We start from the raw sequence: 25,558 nt of genomic DNA, 5'->3' as shown, positions 1-25,558 counted from the left end.
ATATATATATATATATATATATATATCCATATATATTTAATCATGTTATTTACAAGTTATAACGTTCGTGAATCATCGGTCAAACTGGGTGGTCAAACGTTTACATAGAAACCGTTTCAATTAATCAAGTCTTAACAAGTTTGATTGCTTAACATGTTGGAAACATTTATTCATGTAAATATTAATCTCACATAATATATATAATCATGGAAAAATCTGGGTTATGACAATATCAACGGCGCTGGTCCATGTGGATTAATATTATTATTATTATTATTATTATTATTATTATTATTATTATTATTATTATTATTATTATTATTATTATTATGCTGTTATTATTATTATTATATTGTTGTTGTTGTGGTGCATTATTATTATTATATTGTTGTTGTTGTGGTGCATTATTATTATTATTATTATTATTATTATTATTATCATTATTATTATTATTACATAATTCTAATTGCAATCATTACCCCCATAATTTAACTATTCATTTAAAATATTTAGACTAATAGTGCAATAACCAAAAATTTACAATTGATTTACCAAAACTAACCATACTTAGGATTACATTAACGTGTAAGGATATATACCAAAATACTGAGTATATAATAAATAGATAAATGATAAAACTGTAAATAATGGATTAATATATTAAAATACATTTGTTGATCAGTAACGAGAATTATGTATCTATGTTGCAAGATTGTGAATTAAGAAAATAGAAAATTTCAAATTAATTGAAAATAAGAGATGCAATTAGAATTATGCAATAATAATAATAATAATAATAATAATAATAATAATAATAATAATAATAATAATAATAATAATAATAATAATAATAATAATAATAATAATAATAATGCATAATGCATAATGCATAATAATAATAATAATAATAATAATAATAATAATAATAATAATTCATAATAATAATAATAATAATAATAATAATAATAATAATAATAATAATAATAATAATAATAATAATAATAATAATAATAATAATAATAATAATAATAATAATAATAATAAATAATAAATAATTAATAATGATAATAATAATAATAATGCATAACAACAACAAAACTAATAATAATAAAAATAATAATAATAATAATAATAATAATAATAATAATAATAATAATAATAATAATAATAATAATAATAATAATAATAATAATAATAATAATAATAATAATAATGAGATCCGGGTCATATAGCATTTTTTTAAAAATGTCCGTTTCGAACGTATCTATTTTTGTTTTGTTCGTAAAATTATTTCGAGTATAATGGCGATGGCGGAAAAATTTAATTCGCATCGAGAAAGGAGTATGGCCAGTTAAAAATTTGGGTTTCATTATGTTTTTAAAATACATTAATAATTTTACGTTTTTGATGCTTATAAAATTTACAAATTGTACCATATTTGAGGAGTGGATATGAAAAGAGTAAATTACACTAATGGTCCCTGTGGTTTATTGTAAATTACGTCGCTCGTCCCTATCTCTTAAAAATTACATGGTTCATCCCTGTGGTTTTAAATATCAAAGGCGCCGGTCCCTGTGGTTTATTGTAAATTACGTCGCTCGTCCCTATCATTTTAAAATTGCATGCTTCGTCACCGTGGTTTTAAATATCAACGACGCTGGTCCATGTGGATTATTTTTATTATTATTATTATTATTATTATTATTATTATTATTATTATTATTATTATTATTATTATTATTATTAGTATTATTATTATTATTATTATTTTTATTATTATTAGTTTTGTTGTTGTTATACATTATTATTATTATTATCATTATTAATTATTTATTATTATTTATTATTATTATTATTATTATTATTATTATGCATTATGCATTATTATTATTATTATTATTATTATTATTATTATTATGCATTATTATTATTATTATTATTATTATTATTATTATTATTATTATTATTATTATTATTATTATTATTGCATAATTCTAATTGCATCTCTTATTTTCAATTAATTTGAAATTTTCTATTTTCTTAATTCACAATCTTGCAACATAGATACATAATTCTCGTTACTGATCAACAAATGTATTTTAATATATTAATCCATTATTTACAGTTTTATCATTTATCTATTTATTATATACTCAGTATTTTGGTATATATCCTTACACGTTAATGTAATCCTAAGTATGGTTAGTTTTGGTAAATCAATTGTAAATTTTTGGTTATTGCACTATTAGTCTAAATATTTTAAATGAATAGTTAAATTATGGGGGTAATGATTGCAATTAGAATTATGTAATAATAATAATAATGATAATAATAATAATAATAATAATAATAATAATAATAATAATAATAATAATAATAATAATAATAATAATAATAATAATAATGCACCACAACAACAACAATATAATAATAATAATGCACCACAACAACAACAATATAATAATAATAATAGCAGCAAAATAATAATAATAATAATAATAATAATAATAATAATAATAATAATAATAATAATAATAATAATAATAATAATAATAATAATAATAATAATAATAATAATAATAATAATAATAATAATAATAATAATAATCCACATGGACCAACGCCGTTGATATTGTCATAACCCAGATTTTTCCATGATTATATATATTATGTGAGATTAATATTTACATGAATATAGGTTTCCAACATGTTAAGCAATCAAACTTGTTAAGACTTGGTTAATTGAAACGGTTTCTATGTAAACGTTTGACCACCCAGTTTGACCGATGATTCACGAACGTTATAACTTGTAAATAACATGATTAATATATATATATATATATATATATATATATATATATATATATATATATATATATATATATATATATATATATATATATATATATATATATATGTTTAACATGATATAATGATAATTATCTCATTATGTATATTAACAATGAACGTTTTATGATAAATGAGACTACTAACTTATAGATTTCGAAACGATATATATATGTAACGATTATCGTTGTAATAACGTCTTAATATTTATATATCGTATTAAGATATATTAACACACTATGTTATCATGATAAACATAACAATTTAACATCTCATTAGTTATAATAACAATGGATCAATTGCATTAAACGTGATCGTTAATTTAAAGGTTTCAAAACAACGCATGCATGTAACGACTAACGATGATTTAACGACTCGATTAAAATGTATATATATGTAGTGTATTAAGATGTATTAATACACAATTGAAAGACTTCAAGATATATATCAAAACACTCATACTTAACAAAAATGGTTAAGATTACATTCCCATTCGTTTTCATCAACAATTCTACTCGTATTCAATCAGTATTCGTACTCGTATTATACCCAGCTTCTAGGTGTACATACTATTGGTAATAATAATAATAATAATAATAATAATAATAATAATAATAATAATAATAATAATAATAATAATAATAATAATAATAATGTATAATGCATAATAATAATAATAATAATAATAATAATAATAATAATAATAATAATAATAATAATAATAATAATAATAATAATAATAATAATTAATAATAAATAATTAATAATGATAATAATAATAATAATGCATAACAACAACAAAACTAATAATAATAAAAATAATAATAATAATAATAATAATAATAATAATAATAATAATAATAATAATAATAATAATAATAATAATAATAATAATAATAAAAATAATTCACATGGACCAGCGTCGTTGATATTTAAAACCACGGTGACGAAGCATGCAATTTTAAAATGATAGGGACGAGCGACCTAATTTACAATAAACCACAGGGACCGGTGCCTTTGATATTTAAAACCACAGGGACGAACCATGTAATTTTTAAGAGATAGGGACGAGCGACGTAATTTACAATAAACCACAGGGACCATTAGTGTAATTTACTCTTTTCATATCCACTCCTCAAATATGGTACAATTTGTAAATTTTATAAGCATCAAAAACGTAAAATTATTAATGTATTTTAAAAACATAATGAAACCCAAATTTTTAACTGGCCATACTCCTTTCTCGACGCGAATTAAATTTTTCCGCCATCGCCATTATACTCGAAATAATTTTACGAACAAAACAAAAATAGATACGTTCGAAACGGACATTTTTTAAAAAATGCTATATGACCCGGATCTCATTATTATTATTATTATTATTATTATTATTATTATTATTATTATTATTATTATTATTATTATTATTATTATTATTATTATTATTATTATTATTATTATTATTATTTATTATTTATTGTAATTTTTTATGAGTACTATATAAAATATAAATTAACTTCTAAGACCAATCTCTAACTACATTTTACTCTTTTTAACTGTCACATCAACATCACAACTAGGGATGACAATGGATCGGATATGGATCGGGTGAGGCCGTATCTATATTCATATCCATTTAGTTTTTGTTCATCCATATCCATATCCATATCCGTTTAATTCCAGTTCATCCATCCATAACCAATGGATTAAGCGGGTTAATGGATATCCATTGGATATTAAAAAATGTTATAATATTTCCTAATACATGTGATTAAAACAAAAACTAATATAATAAAATTTTATATAATGTGGCAAAATTAAATCTATCCGTAAGAACGTGTAATCTTTGTCGAAGATATAATACAAATTGTTAAAGTTACTAGTATACATATACTATGACAAATATAATGTGTAATTAATATTTTTATTTGGTTATATATACGTGTCTTATTGTAATATATCAGGGTTGATTCATTATATGATTTTAAGAAAATATTTGTGTAATCGTAAATGCATTTGTAATAGCACACGTGTTAGCATATATGTCTATATTTATGTATTTATAAATGTATTTCGGGTGTATATGGATATATCCATGGATGAAACATTTTCATCCATATCCATATCCGTATCCATTTAGGTTCATCCATATCCGTATCCATATCCATTTATATCATCCATATCCATTACGAATCGGGTGGATCGGATGGATATCCACTGGATCGGGTGGCCATTGCCATTCTTAATCACAACAATCTTAACAAAATCATATATTTAACTAATTAGTCCCTGTCATGACTTAAAGTTATTCCTTTATATTGATACTGTTATAAAATATCTAGATTGTGTTATAAAATATCTAGATTGGATGTTAATTTTATTATTATTATATTTCTTGCATAGTAATATTTTATACTATAAATAGACATGTATGGTAACCATTTAAGGTGTACCATTTATCTTGAAATATCAATATCAATATTTCTTCTCTCCTTCTTCTCTCTTTTTCTCTCTTTGTTCTTATAACCATTAAAGGTAGTTATAAGCCTACTGAATTATAACACGTTATCAGCACGAAAAGCTTAGTGTAATTAAAAGATATCTCAAACGATCACGAATCACTAATCAAGGTATGAAATTATTAATAATTTTCAAACTCGAATATATCAAATTTTGGACTACTAACATTTATATTTATGTTATTTAAGTTATATATGGTCGGTTATACCACCTGAATTATATTTCTGTAATCTAACTTTTACTAACTTCACTAACATTTATAAATATTATTTAAGTTATATATGGTCGGTTATACCACCTGAATTATATTTCTGTAATCTAACTTTTACTAACTTCACTAACATTTATATTTATGTTATTTAAGTTATATATGGTCGGTTATACCACCTGAATTATATTTCTGTAATCTAACTTTTACTAACTTCACTAACATTTATATTTATGTTATTTAAGTTATATATGGTCGGTTATACCACCTGAATTATATTTTCTGTAATCTAACTCTTATTAACTTCACTAACATTTATATTTATGTTAATAAGACCTCATGATTGTACGCAACACGTCATTTGACAACACGGTACTTTATGTACGCAACACGTCATTTGACAACACGGTACCATGGGTCGAGATTAATTCCGATCAATACGAATACGACGGGGTCTTTATATGTTATCTAACATTTATGATTACTTATGCAATTAATCATTATTTATTTCATGCATACTAATGTTTATTCTTAAATTTATAATTTTAAAAGTTAAAATAAAAAAATAGTTTGTATTTTTATTAAAAGTAAATCTTAAAAGTTAAAATAAGAAAAAGTAGTTTGTACTTTTATTAAAAGTAAATCTTAAAAGTTAAAATACAAAAAGTAGTTTGTATTTTTATTAAAAATAAATCTTAAAAGTTAAAATAAGAAAAAGTAGTTTGTATTTTTATTAAAAGTATATCTTAAAAGTTAAAGTAAGAAAAAAAAGGGGATGGTAAAATGGAATAGTTTTTTGTCAAAAATGAAGTATTGAAAATGAAGTGGTCTCCTTCTATAACTAAAAAAAATATATACGTTTATCAAATGAATTTTTTTGTGGCCGACAATTTCAAACACGAGTCCGTGTTTAGTTTATCAAGAATATCTCTTGCTTTGGTGAAAGGTCACGATCACGATATCAGGTGTTGTGAAAGAATTAAAAAATTGGTCAAGTGGCCTTTTAAAAACTAGAAAAAAAATTTAAACAAAAAGTTTTTTTTATATATTTATAATTTACGGGTAACGTAAAAAAAAGGAAGTTTTTTTTTAAAAAAAAAAAAACAAAGAAAGTGTTTAAATGAGTTTTACAGAAAGGGGGAAAGCAAAGCAAAAAAAAACTTTTTTCCAAACAAAGGTAAATGAAAGTAGGACTTAATACAAGAAAAAAGTAAACATCTCCTAGACGTGATAAAATCTATCAATGATAAGTATTAGACTTGATGAGCTAAATGTGACAAAAATGTTTCAACATGTCTTATGTTAATTTTCTAAAATAAGTTATTATTATTCCGAGTTTAACACATATACATATGTTAATTAAAAACAACCTTTTTGTTCTTATGTAGTGTTGGGTTGCAATTTTGGTTGTATGCCATAATTCCATCCAGTAGAGTGACAATAGAAAACTTTTGATGATAATCAATAAAAAACTTTTTTCCAAACTCGTCAAATGTTTTGTTAAAAACGTGACCGTTGAAAAAAGGAGGTTGAATAATAAAACTTAAAAAACAAATTATTTTTTTAAGAGTGTGCATCAAAATGGCCCGTTTAATAATGGGGAGTAAAAATATAGTCAAATTGTTTCAACGAACAAGGGTTCAATTGGATGTCTCTTAAAAAAAATCCGCGGGTACGGGTGATGGATCCAATGGATCCGCATCCACGACCCGCGGGTGCTATCCCTAATTGTGACAAGTACAAATCAACTAAAAGTCTAAAAAATAAATGCTCTTATAGGGACCAAAGGTTCACAATAATTGCCTAAGCTAGATATGAAACAAATAGTTCATAAAAAAAAAAAAAGGTCGTTGTGCGTTTTCGGGATGATAGCCGAAATACACTTACAAAAGTAGGTCAGCCGTCAATTCTTTATGGCCATATCAACGTAGATCAATAAAATCATTTATGGTTTTGATAAAAGATTAATTAAAAATTAATTATTTTTTGGTCTTGGATTCTCGGTAACAAAAGCAAAGGTTGTTTTTGGTTGCCACAACAAACAAGACAGAGGTTGTTGACTTTTGTTGTTAAACATGGCACAAGTGAACAATAACAATAGATTATTGTTTTTGAAAAGAATAATGATGCGTTAATTTTATTGTATAAAATAAAATTAAAGAAAATGGTTTTCATTGATGACTATGAACAAACGCAAACAAAGTGTTTGTGGTATTTGGTGATTAAAAAAAAAGTGCATCTAAAGCTTCTACTGAAAATAATATGCATCTAAAGCTTCTACTGAAAATTAATGTGCAAGGTACAACGTATAACTATATGGTCAAATTCATTTGAGCCTTCGGAGTCACAAGTATATGATGTATATATATATTACTCAATTAACAAAATAGTAAATCTAAATTAATTCATATGAATAGTAAAACGAAATTAATTAATTTACTATTCACATAAAAAGCGCATATGATAAAAAGCGCATCGCATATGATAAGCGCATATGATAAAAAGCGAATATGATGAAAAGCACAACGCATATGATGAAAATCGCATATGATTAAAAGCGCATATGGTGAAAAACACAGCGCATATGATTAAAAGCGTATATGGTGAAAAGGATATATGATAAAAAAAAAAAAACACATATGGTGATTTATAAAATAAAAAAAAAAAAAAAACACATATGGTGATTAATGGAAAGCACATATGGTGATTAATGAAAAGTATATTGTGAAAAAGAATCACAAATGTTTCTTGAAAGAATTCAAGGTAAGATATATGAACCAATTCATCCATCATGTGAACCATTTTGATATTTCATGGTTCTAATAGACGCATCTAGCGGATGGTCTCATATTTGTATGTTATCAAGCCGTAATATGGCATTTGCAAAGTTTCTTGCACAAATTATTAAATTGAGAACACATTATTCTGATTACACCATTAAAAGGATGAGACTTGATAATGCTGGCGAGTTAACATCTCAAGCATTTAATGATCATTATATATCTACAGGGATTGTTGTTGAACATCCAGTTGCTCATGTGCATACACAAAATTGGTTTAGCTGAATCAATAGATAAACGCTTACAGCTAATAACTAGACAATTGATAATGAGTACAAATCTCTCAATATTTATATGTGGACATGTAAATTTACATGCTGCGACATTAATTCGCATTATACCATGTGGAAGTCGTAAATATTTTCACTTAATACTTGATTTTGGCCAAGAGCCAAATATTTTCTACCTTAAAACATTGGTTGTGCAGTGTATGTTCCAATTGTATCACCACAACACAATAAAATGGTTCTTCAAAGAAAGATGATAATATATTTTGGATATAAAACATCTTCAATCATAAGATATATTGAACCCATGATGGGTGATGTTTTTACAGCACGTTTTGCTGATTGTCATTTTAATAAAACATTGTTCCCTAGATTAGGGGGAGAAATAAAAATAAAAAATAAAATGATGCTTCATGATGTGAACATCAATTAAGGTATATTGAACTCGCACAAAAGAATGTGAAACGAAAGTTCAAAAATAATGCATATGCAAGAACTTACAAATTAATTACTTTATGCATTTACAGATATAAAAAGTGACTAAATCATATATACCAGCGATAAATGCTCCAGCTCGAACTGAAATTCCAAAAGCTGGAAATAATGTCACTGTTGAGTCTTTGCCACGCATCAAACGTGGAAGATCAATTGGTTCCGAAGATAAAAATCCTCGAAAAAGAAAATCAGCTGATAATGAGGTAAGAGAAAGTGTTCAAGAAGAACCACAAATCAATATTCCTTCTGCAGAGGATATTGATAAATGTAAATACTAAAATTGCGATAAATTATGCAATATTATGGAACCGAAATGAAACTAAAATCTCTATGAGATATTTTCATATAATGTTACAATGACATCATGAATAAAGATGATGATCTGAAACTAAAATCTGTCATTGAATAAACAAAGTGGACATGATTGAGCTCAATGGAAAGGAGCAAGACGAGCTAAATTAGAATCGCTCGATAAAAGAAAAGTTTTCGGATCAATCGTTATCACTTTTAAAGATGTGAAACATATGGGATATAAATGAATTTTTATCCGAAAAGAAATGTGCAAATGAAGTTACAAGGCAAAACTAGACTTGTAACTCAATATTTCCCACAAAGACCAGAAATGAATTATGAAGAAAACTTATCCTTATGTAGTGAATACAATTACTTATTAGATACTTAATCAACCTGGTAGTTACTTAAATGCATCTCATGGATGTTGTTACTACTTATCTATGTGAATCACTTGATAGTGATATATATATATATGAATATATCTGAAGGGTTTAAGGTATCATAAGTATCTAATGCAAAACTCAAATAAATGTATTCCATTGAATCACAAAGATTTTTATATGGATTGATACAATAGTATAACCGATTAAATGACTACTTGAAAAAAAAAAGGGGGTATACATATAAACTTATTTTGCACGTATGTTTTATAAAAACAATGTTCGGATATGTGATCGTAGTTGTTTATGTCAATGTTCTTAACATCATATGAACGAATAAAGAGATCTATGAAATCATTCAACTTCTAAAGAATTATTTTGAAATGAAAGATCATGAAAATCTTAACAGATCGGAAGTTCCATATTTTAGTGCAATTGAGGTTCTTATGTATCTTATAGATTGTACAAGACCTGACATTTCTTTTGCAGTTAATTTGTTGGCAAGATTCAGCTCAAATGACAATGGAGCGGGATCAAACACATATTTTGATACCCTTGAGAAACTGCTGATTTAAAATTATTTTATTATAACGTTTCAAAACAAGATTTGGTTGATTATATATATGCAGGTCATTCATCAAATCCTCATAAAGATAAATCTCAAACTCGATATGTATTCCTAAATGGAGATACCACAAAATCATGGCGTTCTTAAAACAAACATTTGTTGCAACATCATCATCAAATCATGACGAAGTGATTGCATTATATGAAACTACTCGAAAATGTGTTTGGTTGAGATCAATGACACAAATCATTATTGATTCTTGTGGACTAGAACGCTATAAAAGACTAACAACTATCTTCACCAACAACTATATATGAAGATAATGCAGCTTGCATAATACAAATGAAAGAAGAGTATCAAAAGTGACTGAACAAAATATAAATACTGACGAGGCGCCAAAGCCATAGACGGTCTTAACGGTCATAAGTTTGATGGAAAAGAATGGTATGTTGGTAAGGCTCAGAAAAGACTACAAAGGAATAGGAATTGAAACAAGGGTTTGAGCAAACCATGAAGGAGACTGTAGACAAATCACAAGGGCTAAACTTGTACATAAAAGATTTAGATGATACAGTTTCAGATGAAAACCTCATATTCTTCTCATATACTCAAGATCTCGTAAAAGACAACCAGATTAAAATGAGATACGTTCAATCAACAACTCTGCTGATCTTTATACCAAAGCACTGCCAACTGCTATTTTCAGAACACACGTTCATAATATTGGCATGAGACATGTTCAGAAGATGTAACAACTCAGGCGTTGCCTATTTGAGGGGGAGTCAACTCTATGATGCACTCTTTTTCCCTTAGCTAAAGTTTTATCCCAATGAGTTTTCTTTAGCAAGGTTTTTAACGAGGCAGTAATAGTTATTCTCTAATAAAATTGTCATCCAAGGGGGAGTGTTATAAAATATCTAGATTGTGTTATAAAATATCTAGATTGGATGTTAATTTTATTATTATTATATTTCTTGCATAGTAATATTTTATACTATAAATAGACATGTATGGTAACCATTTAAGGTGTACCATTTCTCTTGAAATATCAATATCAATATTTCTTCTCTCCTTCTTCTCTCTTTTTCTCTCTTTGTTCTTATAACCATTAAACGTAGTTATAAGCCTACTGAATTATAACAGATACGTCATTAATTATGTAAAAGAGAATATCATTTTATATTAAAAATGTTCACGTTTTCAACAAAATCAATAGCATTCGTTACGTATAATGTTTTCTGAAGGAAAAAAAATATGTATCATTCACTATTACAATTTATTTTTCGAAAATATTCATCATGAATAATATTATTCTTACTAACACGAATAATTTTTTATTGATTGCACGAACTAGCCAGCAAGCCAGCAAAGCCTCTAACACTTCATCACTTCATTTAGGCACCTACTGACACTAAAGCTGTTGCACTCGTGTTTCTCTAACGAGAATCACTTCGTTCTACTCTCCCAACAGGCCAACAAGCCGTTCCTAGCTACCTAGCCTTTCTTAAAGGCTAACACATAAATAAATGATTGTCCACTATTTTTTTGAGTTGTTCAAAAGTAATTGTCCACTTTCATAAATATATAAGAGGTAAAAATATTTTTTATGCCCCTCACTTTGCGTATGTAAAATAAATTAAAAAAAAAAAAAAAAAAAAAAAAGTGGATAAGAAGTAAGGGTTAAATAGAAAACTTAACAAAAATATATATGTGGGAGTTAGTTTTCTTGTAATGTGTGATGTGATTATTGTATGAGAAGAATAAAATTGGGACGGATATAGTAAAAATTATGAGGTCAGATGACGTCAGCGGAAAATTACATGAATACCCATGATAGTGAACAGCAAAATGATGGCACGCCAATAAATTAACTTTGGCAAGGTTTAGTGTTAAAAAGTAATTATCAAATCGAAATTTGTGATAAAAAAAAATTTCAAAACTGCAATAATTTCAGTTTTAAATGTATGATGATCACTATGAGGTTGCCATCTGATCGAACCTATTAATCAAGGATTATAAGCCGGGTGCAAAATTTAGGTTGATACGTGTTTTTTTCTCCGTCAATTGTGAAAACCCGATCAGAATCTGGATTCGTGTGAGTGTAAAAACACCGAACGATTAATCTAGTCAGCTGATTGAGTAATTAATATCTAAATGATGAATTCCAATTAAGGTAATCGGAATTTATAAACTTGAATCTAGAGCGAATTTCTGCAGATTAAATTTAAGGTATGTGTAAGATGATCAAATGCACGATCCAAGAGGGGGGAACCACACCATATATATCTCATTGACGTTGTGTCTGATGAAGAATCATCCACAATACAGATTTTAGAATATTAAACATATAAAGAACAATAAGTTCAGAAGATGGTACCAATTGTTATAACTTCTGGTATATATATAACCCTTGCCATATTTTTAGAATGAACTTTATACTCCTCAGAAAATGGTCAACTTTTGATGCTTGAGTTTGGTAGGGTTCAAACTGTTCATTTTGGTTCAGAAGCAGGTCACAAGTATTTCTGAAACATATTCGAATACCTGTAGAACAAGTATTAGTTATAGTCTTGCATTCTTTTATAACACAAATAGAGTGGAGTCAACTTTTGTACCTCGTGACATGAAATACAACAAGAAACATAACCCATAACCAGAAAAATACTTTAATTACACTTGCACATAGTATTTTATGACATCAATTTAAAAATAATAATACACTTTCTGGTCTATATTTGTAATACATCTTCTACATTGATAATTCCCTCACCCTCCTAAACGTTACAATTGTCACTTTTTGTTTCAAAACATGTGTATCGGCAGGGACATGTTAGCCATGGGTTGACTTTGTCACTTTTTGATAATTCCCTCACCCTCCTAAACGTTACAATTGTCACTTTTGGCATGTAACTTTAGGAGCTAATTAAACCTAAATTTTTTTATCCTTCAAAAAATTCTACAGCAAAACAAATCATTTATGTTGATATTAATGGATTAAAGAGCTCCTAAAAGAACACATTAAATAGTAGACATTGTAATTTTCTTACGCGACTTTCCTCACAAACTATAAACTGTAGTTTACAACAAGCTGCAAAACTATCAGACACGGATTGCTCTATATATACCTATATATATAGCATGTATCATCTACATACCTTAATTGTGATGGAAAAAGCCAAAAAGGCCACTGCATGCCCAATTATGTGCAGTTGTCAACAAAGGCAGAGCACTAATGGTAAATTCTGTTATGAGAACCGGATTCAGGGCAGCACGGCATATTGAATTCACACATGTTTTTGAATGAGAATGTTCGACTGTGATTCTGTCAGCTGACATGAACAGACAACTTAGGGGGATTTGGACTGATTAAATTTCCCCACAAATTTGCAAGTGCAACAAAGTATTTATCTTCATTCCATACCACCATTTTCATTTCTGCATAAAAAAAAATAACAAATTAGTAAAGACAGAAGTGACCCAAAAGAATCATACTTAAAACGGTTATGCAAAATATCCACGCACAAAGAACTACAACCACGGTTATGCAAAATTTCCCTAATCATGCTAATTTCTTTATCCACTTTATTATGAGTAATTCCATTTAAATCAGGTATACGTTAACAAACCTGGCACCACTCCCGGGGATAAAAGTGATAACTGGCATTGAGATTCCTTATGAGAAAGAATTTCATTTGCAATTGCAAGTTCATCGAGGTTTCTTATATGACTGATCGACTCCAATAAATATTCAGCTGGGATAGTCTCCTCAAGACCTGAAGCTGACCAGAGAAAGTGACATTCTTTTATAAGGGAATAAATCTCCTCTAAATCTACACCACTTAATAGTATCCAGGGTTTGTAAAAAGTCACTGCAGCTCCCAAGATAACAACCGATCTATAAATCTCTCCAAGGGCCATAATGAACTGTTTACCTGAAGAAAAAATTAAAAGGTGGTTACATTTTGTAACAAGTAAATACAAGAACTCACAAGTCACAACCAGAATCCAAGTGTTGTTTGCATAAAATCAAACTATACTCTTTTACCAGCTTATATAAACATAGATTTAATCATGAGACAGAAACACATTTACAACGAATCCTCACATTGTTTTTGAGTTAATGGACCTCGAAAATATAGCTTATTACTAAGAAGAGGATAATATGTATAGCACAATACCTTGCGGTTCAGAGAGTAATTCACTATGAACATTCTTTTCTACTGACTGCTTCCAAATCCAGGTGCCATGTTTCAGTTCTTGAGAGCATGCTGAAATCACCTTAAACCATAGGGAGACATAATCAGCTGGTTCACCCTTTGGAGCCAGTGTTAGAGCCATTAGCACTGCCGAAAAGTGGTTGATGAGGTCAATTGCTGTTCGCAAATCTGTTTCTGCCTAATCACAATTAATATAAGGTCAGTAATCCTTTAAGAAACAGAGTTGATTAAACTGTAGAGCAAAGGACATACTAATGACAATTTTCTTGAGATATGATATTCTGAATCAAGTACTTGAAATTCTGGCTCATGGAGAGTTTCAATATATTGGTCAAAGGAAATAACTAGTTCTAAATGATCATCATCTACATCGATTTCAGTGGCAATGATGTCATTTTGACGAAGCTCCTTCAAGGCCTCCTACAATAGACAAAGAAATATCAAATCAACAAATTTACACATATAAAATCCAAAAGTATAGAAAAGAAAAATCAAGAGGAAATACAAACCTGAAAATCTTTATTAGGGCCCGCCAGTTCCATCTCTTCACCATCATGAGTAGTGGTACTTTGAGCCTTCTAGACAGAAATGCAAATACCACCAGGTTTAAAAAACAATATTTTTTATATACTTAACTTGATAACACCCAAGTTAAATTTCTTGGGTACCAACCTTTAGACCATGAAGATGGTGCCTGGCAACAACACATAAGTCTTCTTTCAATTTAGAATAGTAATCCTTAAAACGTATCAGTTTCTTTTCAAAAGACAGCTTCTGATTTTTGACTTTCGATTGAAAAGATGCATCTTTAAATTCCCATGACCCATCATTGAAACCATCATCATCATCATCATCATGAAAACTATATTCTTTGCCAGTAGAATGCCGCAAATCTACTTTTTCATCTGGATGAACCTCATGGTTAGCAGAACTAATGGGCTCTGCTTGACCGTACAAATCTGATAGAATGTCATTTATCGATAAATTTGAACTCTGATTCCGTGTATGTTTCCCATGGGTTGATGATTTAAACAATTCAAACTGAAGATTTAAAGAACTATCAGCTTCGGGCTCCTCTTCAATGCCAAAAATGGAAAGTGGCACAGCCTCTTTGTAATTCTTTGAACTACCCTCGGCTTCCTGGAATAACATAAAGAATACACAAATAAAAATGTATCAAATTAAATATATACGATATATATGATGACAGGAAACAATGGGAAATAAGCTTTGATCTACCTTGGGTTTTGAACCTCCAATTTCTGGAAATGTAATCTCAATATTCCCACTGTTTTTATGAACACCAGCACCAGGAGATTGTAAATCTGAGTTATCTTTAGTTTCCTTCCACTCAGTTTGAGAAAATGGATCAGAGGTAACGCCATTTTGAACCACTGAGCTTTGACTGAAGTCAAACGGGGTGTTGACCATGTGCGATCCACCAGGAACTCCGTTTGAGAATGCAAATAGATCAACTGGTCTATGGGGCACATCATGTGAACCTAGTGAGTTGAACCTTTCCTTGGATAAGTCCTGCATGTTTAAGTCAACCTCAATTTAGAATTTGGTCAAACTTATATATCAAGTACCCTGTCCGTCCCATATTCATGGTCCATGTTCCCTTTTTTGGTCGTCCCAAATTAATCGTCCAATTTCAAAAGTGGGTGGGTATAATTAACTAAAGTTCCTATATTAATCCTACTTTAGCCCAGTCGGCCACTAACTCGGCGCAGGTCACAATGTATGTCCTATAAAGGTGGGTAAAAAGTACGGTTAGAACTGTCACTTTACACAAAAGTACGGTGTAATTATTATATTTGCTTATAATATACTGTATGTTATTAGTCTAGTAACTAACAACGTAGAAAAAGACGCGATACAGAGACAAGTCGGTGAGGACCGTGAAAGGTCAAGTCGGTCGAGACGGGATCCCCACGGGATCGAGACGGACGTTGATCAACGTTGACTTCAGAATTCAAATATTGTAAATATAAATATTTCAAACATAAATATTTTAAACATGTATTTTAAAAATAAATGATTTATAAGATGATGTGGTGTTAGTTTAAATAATATATACGCTTTTCATAATGTTTGCTATAATTATAATTATTATAGTGTAATCTTTAAGGGACACTATGTAAGTCGATGTTTTTCCAACTAATTTTTAAATGGGATTAGGATTTTCGTTTACACTAGAACAAGGCAAGACAAAAAGTCAACTTTTGACCTACGTTAACCTAATTTTTTTGACTTTGACCTGATGGAGTAAATAATAAGTAGTCTGGATTCTTACGCCTTATAATTTTACATTGTAACACCGATTTGCACAGATAAAAAGAAGTATGTTAGATAATAGGCACATTTACCACCTTATTTGTTGATGACTGATCCGTAAATGAAGTCTCAAACTCCCCAAATGTATCATCAAAATCTTCACTCTCAACAAGAGGACTTGAACTTAACTCATTTTTGGAACCTTTAGATTGAGCCTGTACATCCTTAGTAAAGACATTTTGAAAGTTTGTGAATGGCTTGGAGTCAAACCCACTGTCCTTCACATGAGATTCAACGAAAACTCCGTTGTTTGCTGATGCAAACAGATCAATAGGCCCATGTGAAGCATCTTGTTGACCTAGTGAAGACATGGTCTTCTCAGACATTTCCTGTAACAGAGGGGTATCAAGGTAAATAAAACCGAAAAACATAATAAAAGATTTTATTTAAGAGATAAACCGCCTCACCTAAACTGTTCAACATTGTAAAGTAAACCAGGTCTCCAATTAAACACGCTCAAAAATTCAAAGTCAACTTACCAATCACACCTTAGTAATAATAGTAAAATAATTCTCCTAATCCGTGTTCCTACAAGTTCTCAGCTAAGAAATCTAACCTAATAAAAGAACTAATATAATCTTTTAAACAGTATTAGTACTTATCTTTAATAGAAAAAATTACGTCGATAGTACATGTGGTTTGTTATGTTTTTCACCACCGCACCTAAAGTTTATTTTTATCTTGGTTGGTACCTGTGGTTTAATTGTATTTCACAGCTGGTACCTGTTACTAACTACTGTCAAAACTCTAACGGCAAGCCCTCACATGTGCCACACATGTGAGGGCATATTCATCACTCCAGCCATATAATTTTACTCTATATTGATAGGGTTTCACATGTTCAATTCCAGTATCAACAAACGTGTAATTAGAAACCCAAATTACCAATTCGTACCCACCTGTTACGCTAAAAACCCTAATCTGCTCAAACCCAAATTCCCAATTTGAAACCCTATTCCCAAATTAGGACGCTAATAATGGTCGATTGCAGGTGTGGAGGAGCTGCTGTTGTACGATGTTCATGGAGCGAACTAAATCCTGGAAGACGATACTATTCTTGCCCTACTAAGGTAATTGCAACACCAAATGGTCGAATTGCCCATTTGTTGCGTGGATTGATCCACCTATGTCTCCTCGTTCGGTTATTGTTATAAGAGGGTTGCTGAAATCAAGGAATAAGCTTGAAGTTGAGGTCAAGAAGCTGAAAATTAGAGAATTGAAGATGAAGCTCTTTGTAGTTTTGATTTTCTTATTGTTAGTTGTTTATGCAGTTTTAGTAGGCAAGAAGTAGTTGAAGTCAATGGTCTGCTATCTTCTGCGATATTATGGTCTCTTTGTTTTTTTAATTTTCAAGTTATGTAATTGGTGAATGGAATTGCAATCACAGTTTGGTATTCGATTTGTAATTAACTTGAAGTAATCAATGAATGGTTATTTTTATTATAAGTATTCCATTGTTTAGTTGTTTTGGTACTAATCAACTTGATGTAATCAACTTTAAGAAGATTTGAGTATATTGCATAGCACTTTTAGCAGCCATTACTTTGACAGTTTGAGTATTCACCAAATGTTAGGTACAAAGGCTAGATTGAGCGGCTTGCTATTGCATAGTTTGATATAGTTATTGCATACTAAATGACAAAGTTATTGCAAAGTTTGCCAGAGTTATTGCATACCAAATGACAGAATGTTATTGCATACCAAATGTAACAGTGTTATTGCATACCTACTGTATTGCATACCTAATGTATAAGATTTTTATTGCACACCTACTGTATTGGGTCATTCTTCATATTCTACTTGTAATAGTGTTATTTTGATCCAATTTATCATTAAATAAGTCTTAACATGTTTAGCCTCAAACTGTTTTAGTAGCCTAATGTTTAAATACACACAATAGGTAATTTTAACCGAAAGTCGACGTCAATCAACAAACGGTGTAATTTTGACCCAAAACCCTAAAACACTTCAAAATCAGTCTTAACTGTTGTAACAAGTGGTAATTTAGGCCCAACTGATTATTATTTTTTTTAACTGTTTTAACAAGGGGCAATTTAGACCCAACTATTTAAATTTTTTTTTTTTTTTAAACTGTTTTAACAAGTGGCAATTTAGACCCAACTACACTGTTAACATTTTTTTTTTTTTTTACTATTTGTTGAAGTGGTAATTTAGACCCAACTGTAAATGTAAATGTAAATGTAAATGTTTTTTTTTAACTGTTTTAACAAGTGGCTTGAAGCTGAGGTGAAATTACTCAAAAGTCGAGATTTGAAAATGAAGCTGATAATATTTTTCATTTTGGTTGTATTTGTTACCTATGTTGTTATATTCGGTAGAGAGTTCTTTTTTTTTTTTTTTTTTTCTTATTTTGCTTGGTCGAAAGTTGTAATGAATGGTTGTAATGTACCTGTGGTTTGCAATGAATGATATTTTCAGGTTATTTTGTTGTGTCACTAGACTGTGTTCAAGTTTTTGTTTGTGCTAGTATCCATTTTAGCATAGTGATTTTGTTTGCAATGAATACATTTGAGATTGTACCAGGTTAATGCAAATTAATGTTGTGTCAAATACCATTGAAGCCAAATACCATTATACTGTAATAGTTATTGTATGCCATTAGTGGTGTTTCAAATACCATTTGAGTTTTTTTTTTTTTGTCTAATACTATTGTAGGTTCAAATACCATTATCAGTCCTAACTCAAAGTGGTGTATTAAAACTAAAAGTGTTGTTACCAGTACTAACTAACACCTAAAAGTGTTACAAACAAAGTGTAATCTCAGTATAAACAAAGTCCCAACTCAAAGTAACACAAAAAAGTGTAATCTCAGTCAACTTGAGTCAATTTGAGTCAAATTAACACAAAATAGTGTAATCTCGGTCCATACTCAAAGTAGAAGTGCTAAACATCATTCATGGTGGCATTTTAGACCCAAAACTCTATAAACACATTTGACCCAATGCTATTGTTTCATTCATTCAGGGTGGTTTTTTAGACCCAAAATGTGTATTTTTAATTTTTTTTTTTTCAAAACAGTGTGACATTAAGGGTGGCATTTTAGACCCAAAATGTGTAATATGACCACTTTTTTTTTTTTCAAAACAGTGTGTTTCATGCAGGGTGGTTTTTTAGACCCAAAATGTGTAACATATGCAGTTTAATTATTTTGACCACTGTGTAACATATGCAGTTTACCCAGACCTAGTGATTTTTTGACCCATATGCAGTTTAATTATTTTGACCCATTTTGGTTATAAACAGTTCGACCCAATGGTTATTTTGACCCATTAAACAGTTTTTTAATTCAAACCCATTAAAACACTTTAGTAATTAAAAACCATGAAAACAGTGGTCATTTTGACCCATAAAATTACTAGGTCTAAAACAGTATTTACCAAAACCCTAGAATATAAACAGTGGTCAGACAGTTTTGTATTTCCATTGTAAACAATACAAAAAAAAACACTAGGGTTTGGTGGTTGTAAACTTTAGAAGATGATAAAGCATACGTAGGTTTAGTTTCACATGCCAGTTATGCCTTCTGTCCCAACATTCTGTAGGCTGATCAAATTAATACGGCCGTATTTGATTTAATTATTTTTATCGAGTAAAATTAGATGGCTGGGGTGACGAATATGCCCTCACATGCGTGACACATGTGAGGGCTTGCCGTTAGAGTTTTTACAGTAGTTAGTAACAGGTACCAGCTGCGAAATACAATCAAACCACGGGTACCAACCAAGGTAAAAATAAACTTTAGGTGCAGTGGTGAAAAACATAACAAACCACATGTACTATCGACGTAATTTTTCTCTTTAATACTTATCTATATCTATATCTATATAAGTTATCCATATCAAAAAATTTATAAGTGTCCCAGGTGGCCAGATCTAACATCGTCCCCATGACGCTTGTTTGCCTAATAAATATTTTTTTTTTTTTTTTTTTTTTTGTTCTTTACCAGATATGTAGCAAACCATCTCTAAGCCAAACTCCTTAAAACTGAGCTAAACAGAATCATAGAGATTGTAGATTGCTTTTTATATTCACTTACCAGCAACCTAGAATGGCAACAACCAACATACTTCATTTAATGTGATGACTAATTTCTCTATTCCTTTTTCAAAATGGCCAACAAAGCCATCTTCCAAAAGATTTTAATCTACGACCTAGGGATTCTAGATATCCTTTGATGCCATGGAGCCAAATACCACTTGGTGTCAATCGTAACTTATTGTCATACTTGTTTCATTCTAAATAGAAAACTGCAGTCAGATCTTACAAATACACGTAGCATCTCAAGCCAACACTAATGCAATTTCATATTAGGCATGTCCATTATACAATTAGTATGTCTTATGATTCAAAATCCAGAAGAAACTAAGGCAACTTGTCAACAGAGCACTTTCCTATGGTTATTTCATACGAAAGCCACAAATTTTGGTGAAATTTAGATAATTCATGAGCTAACATATGTCATGACATGGGGTACAGTGTGGGGACTGAAGTTTATCAGCTAGTTGCATATTATCAAAGAATTACGAAACCCTGCGGTGGCAATTAAAGCAAACAGAGAACCACATTTACCTTGTTTGTTAATGTTTGTTCCGTAAACGCAGTCTCAAACTCCCCAAATGTATCATCAAAATCATCACTCTCACCAACTGGATCTGAACTCGGCTCATTTCCATTAGATTCAGCATAGAACCCTATGTTGGCTCCAGCAAACAGATCAACAGCCCCAAGTGAACCACCTTGTACACCCGATGCAGACACTGTCTTCTCTAAACGTTCCTAAAATAATAAGACAATTCAAGTTAGCTCTTAAAACATAATAACCAGATCCTCACAAATACTAACCTACAGTTTTACAGTCATGGGATAACTACTTGAAGAAAGAAATTAACAATCAGTACCTTATTATTTTTGAAAGCAATTTCATTTTGCCGTAATTTCGAGTCTGAAAACGCATCTATGAGTTCCCAACCGCCTTCATCATCATCAGATCTATGATTTCGAGCAGCAGGTGTAGTTGAAGTAATAAGACTCAAAGGATCCGAATTTAAAAATAGATCCTTGGATCTAATTGAATCCATTTCTTCACCATTATCAACTGCCTTATTATTCTGCTGCTGATTCTGTTGTTTCGGACCGTACAGATTCGCGATCAGGTCATTAATCCCCAATTTCGCATTACTTTTATCATTTAAATTATTATTATTATTATTATTATTATTATGAATTCTAGAAACAAAACCGGTATTACCGGAAAAGGCCGATTGTTTAAAATCATTCTCATTTTCTTCTTCTTCTTCTTCTTCTTCGTTATCATCTCCGCCGAATAGAGATAACGGCAAAGCTCCGTTGATCTTATTCCAATTTGTATGTGGTTGAGGAGATTTAGGGTTGTGATCTGATATGTTGTTTTGAAAATAATTTAGATCGTTGTTGTTGTTGGTGGTGGATGGAATCTGAGATGCTGAATTAAAGGTGGTTTGGTAATTAGATGATGCGAATGTGAATTCACCGAAAGAATCGTCGTCGTCTTCGTCCGCCATTCTCTTGGCCGGCGCAAAACTGTTATTATGTGATGGCGATATGTTTGTTTGTAAATTGTGGGGGTTTCAACTTTCAGGCTTTAGCATGTGGTCGTCATGCGTGTTTGGGTTTATGTCAAATAAGTCAGCCAGTTCGTACCATTTTTTGATACAATAATTCTGCCAAGGGTGTCTGTAGAGGAGTTATGGGAGCTTACTAGAACTTATAGAAACTTGAGCTTATAATTTTAATAAGCTTCAAGTAATAAGTTTTATTTGGGAGACATAAAAAGTAGAGCTTATGAAAAACATAAGCTCTAGAAAAATCAGCTACTTCTAGTAGCTTATGAAAAAAAAAAGTAGAGCTTATGAACTAGAAAATAAGCTCCAGCTAGTTTACCAAACACTTATAAAAAATAATAAGCTCCAGCTACCAACTTTAAAAATAAGCTCCAGCTCCAGCTCCAGTTCATCAGCTCCAGCTCCAGCTAGTTTCATCCAAACACACCCTAATATATACAATTTTACCTATAAAATATACTTCACTCAACACATTATTATACAATCACATCTATATTTTCTCAATATTTTTTAAAACAACACTCAACGATAGCAAACCTAAACCCAAACGAATGGTCATTGTATAATAACATTTTAACAAGCATCGGTGAACCTATAACTCCCAGCTCGTCATCTTCAAACCAATTTCGCACTTCACTTGGTTTTGCCGGATATACGACAAGCTCGTTCAATATGAGATAACAAGAAATTCAACATGAAAATCCATCAACTAAAACAACTTCAAAAGCTACAGAAAAATTCAAAGAAGTCGGATTAACACCACAACGACATTTTCAACAAACTCAAAACACGTTCAACATGAGCCAACTAAAAACCCAACATCAAACCAACAAGAAACACAACACGAAACGCAACAAGAAACCCAACAAACTAAACAAACTGGTGGTTCAAGGAGAAAAAGAAGTCATCAACGAAAAGGCAAAGAAAACGCACGCGAACCGTGCAACAGAAAAGTGTGAACACCGCAAGAAGAAGTTTGGTTGACACAATGTTGGCTTGATTCGTCTAAGGATCCGATTACCGGAAACTCTCAAAAACAAAGTTCTTTGTGGAGTACCATAGCAAGCAAATTCAATGATAACAACAATGGATGGTTTCGAGGTGAAGATGCGTTATCGGGAAAGTGGCGTTATATTGACGAGGGATGTAAGGCTTTTCGAGGATACTATGAAAGTGAAAAACGCAATCCATTGCGTAGTGAAAAAAAGAACAAGACTTTTACGATAGTGCGGTAAAAGCGTAATGTATTGTTGGTCCCTTTATTAACAACAGGAGTATTGTAGATGGGGTGAATACAATTCTTTTGATTAACTTAAGTGTTATTACAGATTAGTATTCAAGCAAGTAATTTAAATAAGAGTCAAAGGTAATTTTCAACGATTATTCTTTATTGATATGAATCACAAAGAATTACAAATGTTCTTGGTGGAATAACAGTTGGTTGATGCAGATATACCTAAGTTATAGCTATCGAGGATATCTTAAGCTATTACACGTTTGGACTCTAAATAAATAAACTCACACCACTAGTTATTACAATAGTGGATACTTCTATTTATAGTAGTCCTATTATCCATGTAATTGTTCTATTGTCCATTGGTACATAGGATGTCTGTACTTGTGGGGACAACTTCATCAGAGAGTGTGCTCTCTTCTTTCCTCTTTGGTAGTTATTTGCAGGAACACCCCAATTCGGTTTGGCACCACTATTTGAATAAACAAGTAGAATGTTGTGTTCCCTAGGCGTTGACAAAGAATTACACATGTCTGCACATGCGTTAAACTTCTGCATTCCCACGTAGTCTTGTAAGGTCACTTGTCAGCCGCCGACGCGTGTCCTTTTATGTTCAAATTTGTCTTCCACTCAGGAAACCACTATGCTTGTAATGGAGCATAGCTGTCTTAGTGTAGTATGCTGCTTACCAGCTATGCTGGTTCTTCTATGCTGAGTCACCTGATATTCACGATTTGCTGGGTACTCATCCTGTGCTAATTAAAGAATATTGTCTACCTTGTGCTGGCAGACCAGGCAGCATACTAAACACTTGACACGGTAACATTTGCTGTCTATACATAAACAAACCTATGCTGGCTGCACATACCATTTTAGTGTACATATTTGCTGTTTTGTCATAATTAAATCCTTAATTATTTTGGGGACTCAACAATCTCCCCCTATTTGATGATGACAAAACCTATGACATAAAGAGAAAACACTAAAGCCAGCCCTAGGGACCTAATAAAAATAGACAGTAAATTTGTCCCTTTTTTGGTTTGTTTTGGGATCTTTTGCTGAGTTATCTATATCTTATAAATTGATATGATTTTTAAGATTAACTCATTTCACATTCATTATAAGAAATTACAGTGCAGTACAATGAAATGTGAAATAACAAAAGATACAAGTTCAACACAAGAAGACTATTTATCCTTATCTTTTTCCTTTTCCTTTTCTTCATCAGATAACTCTTCTTCTTTTACTTTGACGGCAACCCAGGCTTCAGGGAACAGTACAAGCAAGTCTTTCACATCGAATATTGGTATTTGAGGAAGTAGAATGATTGAATCTCTTTGTGTAGGTCAGCACCAATAGATTTCTTTCTTTTTGGCTTTTGAGCCAGTACTTCTTCTACATTAACCACTGGTGCATCCTCATACTTGACTGATTTATCAAATAGGTCTTGTAATTCAGGTTTTAGTGTATCATTGAGAATACTTTGACCTTTACCAATGAAGTACTGCAGTATTTGTCACACCCAGTCCTAATCCCTCCGGACGAAGTCCATATCGATTATAAACTATTCACAACAGTTGATTACATCGCGAGGTACTTGACCTCTATATGATACATTTTACAAACATTGCATTCGTTTTTGAAAAGACAATCTTTCATTACATCGAAAGTTGACGGCATGCAAATCATTTCATAATATATCTAACTATAATTGACTTAATAATAATCTTGATGAACTCAACGAATCGAATGCAACGTCTTTTGAAATAT

The 25,558-nt window shown here is 30.3% G+C and overlaps 1 protein-coding gene across 1 annotated transcript; it reads right to left on the bottom strand.

Moving 5' to 3' along the window:
- Nucleotides 1–13,003: 13,003 nt before the first annotated feature.
- LOC139861327 (uncharacterized) lies at nucleotides 13,004–22,560 on the bottom strand. Its single transcript, XM_071849702.1, has 10 exons — nucleotides 21,853–22,560; nucleotides 21,524–21,730; nucleotides 16,969–17,262; nucleotides 15,836–16,129; nucleotides 15,269–15,736; nucleotides 15,106–15,174; nucleotides 14,849–15,016; nucleotides 14,558–14,774; nucleotides 14,006–14,311; nucleotides 13,004–13,814 (listed from the first exon to the last, which is right to left on the bottom strand). Exons 1-10 carry the CDS (start codon nucleotides 22,492–22,494, stop codon nucleotides 13,705–13,707), a joined length of 2,775 nt encoding a protein of 924 aa, XP_071705803.1. The 5' UTR covers nucleotides 22,495–22,560; the 3' UTR covers nucleotides 13,004–13,704.
- Between the last annotated feature and the right edge of the window lie 2,998 nt (nucleotides 22,561–25,558).

The sequence above is a fragment of the Rutidosis leptorrhynchoides genome, chromosome 8, assembly GCF_046630445.1.
Source record: "Rutidosis leptorrhynchoides isolate AG116_Rl617_1_P2 chromosome 8, CSIRO_AGI_Rlap_v1, whole genome shotgun sequence".
In the NCBI taxonomy this organism is placed as follows: Eukaryota; Viridiplantae; Streptophyta; class Magnoliopsida; order Asterales; family Asteraceae; genus Rutidosis; species Rutidosis leptorrhynchoides.
The sequence above is the reverse complement of the archived record's forward strand: the minus strand, read 5'-3'. Positions and strand labels throughout refer to the sequence as shown.